General features: G+C 40.8%; 1 protein-coding gene across 5 annotated transcripts in view; it reads right to left on the bottom strand.

The window, feature by feature from the left end:
- TTC21B (tetratricopeptide repeat domain 21B) overlaps window positions 1-2670 on the bottom strand; it is an 81417-nt gene extending 78747 nt beyond the window's left edge. For 4 of the 5 annotated variants that reach the window (XM_038001985.2, XM_073019777.1, XM_038001986.2 and 1 more), the window contains exon 1: window positions 2507-2629. In XM_038001985.2, the coding sequence (XP_037857913.1) occupies window positions 2507-2527 (21 nt within the window). In that variant the 5' untranslated portion in view covers window positions 2528-2629. Of the gene's footprint in view, window positions 1-2506 lie in introns of all 5 variants that reach the window. The other variant, XM_007965224.3, reaches the window with a different exon arrangement.
- Between the last annotated feature and the right edge of the window lie 3829 nt (window positions 2671-6499).

The following is a 6499-nucleotide window of genomic DNA, read 5'->3' on the forward strand; positions in this document are numbered from 1 at the left end:
ATTTAATACGTTACTTGACTTCTGCACACTATCACTAAGCATCTATAATCCTCCTGAAAGGCAGTGGCATAGAACCATAAAAAGAACAGGAATTTAAAGGCAAAAAGACCTGGCTTCAAATCTCTAGTCCTTCTTACAATGCCTCAGTCTGCTCATTTATAAAATGCTGTTAGTAATGCAAATATACAGGTCACTGTGAGAATTAATTAAGATATCATAGTATGAGAGTTCTATTCTGAAAAAAATAAATTCCTCTGATCCCATATGTTAATAGAATAAAAAAAAAAAAATGTGTCCTGCCAAGACCTCTTGTCTATGTTCCAGATTCGTATTTCCATTTTCCACCTGCTACCCAAGTCAGGTACTCTGTTACTCATGAATCCTCCCTTCCTATTTGCCCAGTCTCTCTAAGTCGAACCACTCAGTAGGTTCTTCTATTTCTCTAGTCTAACTCCCACTAAACATACCTAGTGCCACTGCCTTGGTTCAGGTTAGATTGTTCAATCCAAAACATTTACTGACTGCCTACTAGTACCCAGGCACTGGGCTAGGTACTATGAATAGAAAGATGAGTAAGACACGGTTCCTGTCCCCCCAAAAAACTTATATTTTTCAGATGAGACTGTAATCTGAAGACTAACTGAAATACAATGTAGTAAATGTAAGAAAAGAACTTATAAACTGCTTTGGGCATGTGGGATAGTAACATTTGGACAGCTTTGAAAACTGAATGTGGTGTGAGGGGAGGATGGATGACTAAAATCAAGGGAAAGATTATTGGGGAGGATTTCAGAGCTGACTCTTGAATTGCAAACCCCTCACTCTCCCTCCACACACATACACACTCTATTTCCTTTTCATGATTCTTGAGGAAGGTATAGGAGTTAGGAAGAGGAACTGCAATAACACAGATAAGAAATCATCAATGGTACATTGGGATGGTAGTGGTGATGAAGATGAGTAAAAGCCACTCCATACTCTAGAGCAGGGTTTGGCAAACCACAGTCTGTGGGCCATATCTGGCTGGTTGGCTGTACAGCCAGTGAACTAAGAATGGTTTTTATATTTTCCAGCTGTCAAGAAAAAAAAAAAGAAAAGAAAAATATTTCATAACGTGAAAATTCATGAAAGTCAAATTTCAGTGTTCATAAATAAAGTTTTATTGAAACACAGCCATGCTCATTTAAGTATTGTCTATGGCTGTTTTGAATGACAATGGCCAAACAGATGTGATAGACCATATGGTACATAAAGTCTAAAATGTGTACTATTTGGCCCTTTGTTGAGAAAGTTTGCCATTCCCTGCTCTGGAGGCTTAAGTAAGACAGAGAGTATTGGATGATGAGGTTGGAGAGGAAGGTGGGGTGAAGAGCCTCACATTAAGTACTTGGGCTTGATCCTCAAGTCTAAGTGATGAGGAACCCCATTTTTACATTAAAGTGTTTTTATTAGAAAGTTCATTTGGGTGGCAGTGCAAAGAATACATTTAAGGGAATGAAAAAATTTAAGGATATAGGGGGATAGCTAGAACAGAGGATAATGTAAAACTTCAGGCAGAAAAACAAGACATTTCAGCATTCCCTAACCTCCCGCACCGCCAAATTGTCCTCCATCCACTTATCACCATCTCACAGGATACACATCTTATTTACCTATTTGTCGTCTGACTCCTCCTACTCAAATGTAAGCTCCAAGATTGGAAGAGTTTTTCTTGGTTTTATTATTTCAGTGCGTAGAACAGTGCTAGACACATAGGAGGCATTCGACAAATACCTGTTGAGTCAACTGAATTCGGGTTTTTCCCCAGCATTAATTAGCCTGTAAAATCTGAGAAGGCAGAAACTGTTCAGTTTCGCTCACTGCCATCTCCAGCTTCTAATGGACATACAGTAAACCCTTCATAAATATTTGCTGAACGAGAGATTCAGTGAACAAATGAATAGGGAAGACCAACATCCGAAAAGTTACTTTATTTTCAAGCCTCGTGTCTTTAACTGTTTTATATCAGCCTTTCTTAAGTTGACCGTCATTGCTGAATGGATTAGTCAGTGATAAACAGATTAGACCATCACCCTAAAATAACGACTCCTCCACTTTTAAGTCTCACGTCTTTAATGGGTTTCCTATAATATATCTTTCTGGGCTCTTTTTACTGTCCAGTGTGGGAGCTGACACTAGTTTGCCTTAAGACCTTAAAAATCGCACCTGGAGGCGCAGAGTCATAGGTAACCCAAGCTTTCCTAGTAAACATGATGCAAAAGTAAACACAACCAACAGCATGGGGACTAGCAGCAATTCAGAAACAGCGCGCGGGCGGGCTGCCCAGACCTGGGTTTCCCCAGCAGGGCCCGCGGAGACCCGCCGTAGGCAGAGGCTGCAGGCCCACCCAGCAACCCGAGCGGCCGGGGCATCGCAGAGAAACAGCGGCCTAGCGAAGCCACCCGAGCTCCCTCCGCGCCCCTGGGCCAACAGGCCGCAAAGGAACTCCGCCCGCCCGCCCGGTCACCTTCAATTCCTGCGAGTCCATGGCTGCCCCGAGGCTGGGCCGCGAGGCTGGGGGGCGTTGTATCGCCGCAGCCCAAAAGAAGATGCAGAAAGAATTGACTGTCCCCCGCCTCCCGCAGCCAGCTAACTCCCCGGAACCCGGCAGGAGGGGCGGGGTCGCGCCGCCATTGGCTGTCGGAGGGAGGGGCTGGCCTGTGTGGCGGGGATCGTGCTGTAGTGGAGAAGGCGGGGCGGGGACCGGGAGGGAAAGCTGCGAGGGCGACCCGGGAGGATTGGGGCTGGGAAAAGGGCCTCCGTCGGATAGTGCAGCTGCAAAAGGAGGTCACACTGGGAAACGGCTGTCTGATGACAGTGGGTGGGCGGGCCGAGGAAATTGATTTAAGGAATAAAGGAAACTGAGTAGGAAGAAGGGGAAGTCTGTTTCCTGTCACTGGTTGTAAAGGAAGACACCATTTTCTGCACGTTTGTCTGGAGGCCGATTCCCGCAGTGCGGCTCTCGGCAAGGCTCTGCCGGCGCGGGAAAAAGCGGTCAACTTTCACGTGGGCAAGTTGTTTTATGGCCACAAGGTGGCGCAGAAAAATCACCCGTTTTTAACAGAAATGCGATGAGCTTGGGCCCGTCTTTGCAGGCGTTGCTGCAATCTTTGTTAGAATGCATGTTCAATTAGCCCGTTTTTACCAGCCCCGATAATAAGAGGGACAAATAAGTTAAACTTCCAGAAAATTAATGTCTGTGTTTTAAATGATACTGTTGATTTTAAACTGAGAATAAAATGAATCCCAATGCAAATTTTTATGTTTGCACCCAGTAGGCAACTCAATCAGTTACATAGATTTCTTAAGTCCAGGAAATTAAATGGAAATATAATAGACTAAAAGATTTTCTATTTCTGCTTAAATAAATATTTAAAATAGTGCTTAAGGTCTGAGATTGAAGTGATCTTCGCAGAATCTTTCACGTGGATTCCAAATTTTGATCCTAGTGTTAATTATCTTACGTTAGTTGACATGATACGTAGTTGTCTTTTTCAGATTTTAAGTTTCTTAAGGAGTTTATAAACTGACTTTTTCCCCATGCCAATAGGTTATGTAAGGACAGTCTTGAGGAAAAAAGGTAGCTACTATCCTAGGCTTTAAGGTGAAGCAGTATTTCTCACTGGTTTCTTTTTAAAGGAATTCACCACATATTTTCATGAGCATTTTTTTCCCTTTCCAATATTCGTAGTCCAGCTAAATGTCTGTGGTGATGAACAACTGGTGATATCTGTTTGTCTGATTTTCAAAGCTGCGGATTAATCCGCACTTGGTATACAGCAAAGAATGCCACAAGGCCAGGGTGCTCAATGAAGTGTATAATCTTGAGCTGTAAAACCTTTGGTTATAAGAGAAAAGTTCATCTGTAAGGAAATATCTCAGGATCATGGTTAACAGAACAGATGATCAACCTACCTTTTGGAGCTCTTTAAAGTCATATTAATTTAGCCTCGTATTCTCTTCACTGAATTTTGTTCTAAGGTTGAATTATTTAGCATGAAACACCAAGCCTGATGTTTCATAAATGTCTGTTGGAATAAAAGTACTCTGAGATTTGCTTTGACACTCACAGTGACTTGGTGTGCCCTGTGCCCTGATTAGATCTCATGTAAGAAATTTATTTTGGATCTCAGGCCAGGAAAAACTCTTGTCTTCCCTGAAAAATCGATGTGTTCCTTAGCAGTCACATTTTTATCGGCTCACTTTTACTAGCTACAAACTTTTGAGTCTGATATCCAAGACTCTTCACCTCATTGTCTTTTCAAGCCTTATCTTCTACCTCCCCTTCAAGGAGCCTTTATTCCGGCTCAGTGGGACAAATATTCCTTCTTCTGGGAATGCTTTCTCCTACTTTGTTTTGAGCTCTTTCTTCACCTGAGAAAATCTCTTTCTTCTGAGTTATTTTCAAATTTCATGAAGTCTTTAAGGATCACCATAACTGGATGGGTATAAAAATATCACAGTGTAGTGGCAAGAATACCCGCTCCTGCATCTGAGGTGGAGCTCCTATTATGCTATCTACTTTTGTGACTTGGGGAAGTAATTTCCCTAAGCCTCATTTTCCTTATTTACTAAAGAAACTGAATGTCTTACGGACATATTAAAAGTTCCTGACACGTAATAGGCATTGTATAACCAATAGTTTCCATTAAACATGTAGTGCTCTATAGCAGCGGTCCCCAACCATTTTGGCACCAGGGACCAATTTGGTGGAAGACAATTCACAGAAGATAAATTTTCCATGGATAGGGGTAGGGGGGATGGTTTCAGGATGAAACTACTGCACCTCAGATCATCAGATTCTTATCTAAGGAGCATGCAGCCTAGATCCCTTGCATGCACAGTTTATAACGGGGTTTGCATTCCTACGAGAATCTAATGCCTCGCTCATCTGACAGCAAGTGGAGCTTGGGGTAACGCTTCCTTTCCTGCCCTGCAGCTCACCTCCTGCTGTGTACCCCATCCTGCTGCGTACCCCATCCTGCTGTGTAGTACTGGTTGGCAGCCCTCAGATTGGGGATCACTGCTCTATAAGACTTATTACACTTGCATAGTCCTTGTATTATAGTTATAGCATTTTTTTTGTTTGTTTGTTTAATGTTCTCTACCAGATGATGAGCACTATAAAGCTAGATAATATAATGTAGCAGTTAACAGCTTGGTCTCCAGAAATAGGTCATTGGCGTTCAGACCTTAATATTACTATTCACTAGCTATTCAGTTGGAAAAGTTACTTAACTGCTCTGTGTACTTCAGCTGTAATATCAGATTAACACCTCAGAAAATTGTTAAGAAGACTAAATAAGTTAATATTTAAAGCACAGAGCAGTATTAGGGGTATGGTAAGTACTGAATTACTGTTACCTATAATCACTTATACTCCCAACTACTCCAAACAGAGTACAGTATTAATCACAGAAGTATTTAGAAAGTTTTATAGCACTGATAGTTTATTTTAATCATGTCTGTGTTTGATTTTCTCCTCCTCCAATTCTTATGCTGATCCACTTGTAGCTGTATTATTTTATATATTCAAATTAAAGAAAAACACTTAGGAAAACTAGGGAGTTTTGGTAACAAACAAAGTAAAAGTAGATACATTAAAAATAAAACGGAGGTAAGTATATGTCATCATTAAATTTGGGAGGTGAAAATAACGTTAGCAGCTTGAACAATTTTATTTTACAAAAGAGTAACATGAAGCCCAAAGCTAAGACCAGTAGTTTTCCACCGTCCAATCTAGCTTGCACAACAATTGTGAATAAAAAGAAGAGTGTTTGCCTTTTCTTTCTTTTGAAGGCTTATTAAATTAAATTAAATTTGGCCTAAAGAAACCTTCATACATACTGTACCGTAATCTGTACGTAAACAAACTGAAATGTAACTAAAAGTGTATTTTTTAAACAACCAAGTTTTGGCCAATCATATCAGCCAATCAAAAGTGGCAAACTGCTCAGACATGTTCTAATAAGGCAAATACCAAACTATAACCAATCAGGCTGTTTCTGTATGTTCCTTCCTTTTTCTGTCTGTAGATACTACCTAAAGAAGTTGCTGAGTAGACCTCTCTGAACCTTGACTGGTTCCAAGTGCTGCCCAATTCATGAATCATTTTTTTTGCTCAAATAAACTCTGCTAAATTTGTCTCAAAATGGTTTTTTTAAACATTACTATAAAATTGAAATGATATATAGAAGTTAAAAAGGTATGAAATCCACACAAACTAGCACATAATTCAGTCTCAGAGGCAACATCATGGAACAGTTAGAAGGTTAACTGAAATCAAAATTGCTGAGTTGTTAGAGTTCTGTCCCTCAATAACTTTGCAACTTTGGGTAAGTCATAAACTTTTTTAAAAGAAATTATTTATTTTAGGTTGGATGCAGTGACTCATGCCTGTAATCTCAGCACTTTGGGAGGGTGAGGTGGGCAGATCACTTGAGGTCAGGAGTTCAAGACC

Source organism: Chlorocebus sabaeus, chromosome 10 (assembly GCF_047675955.1).
Source record: "Chlorocebus sabaeus isolate Y175 chromosome 10, mChlSab1.0.hap1, whole genome shotgun sequence".
Lineage (NCBI taxonomy): Eukaryota > Metazoa > Chordata > Mammalia > Primates > Cercopithecidae > Chlorocebus > Chlorocebus sabaeus.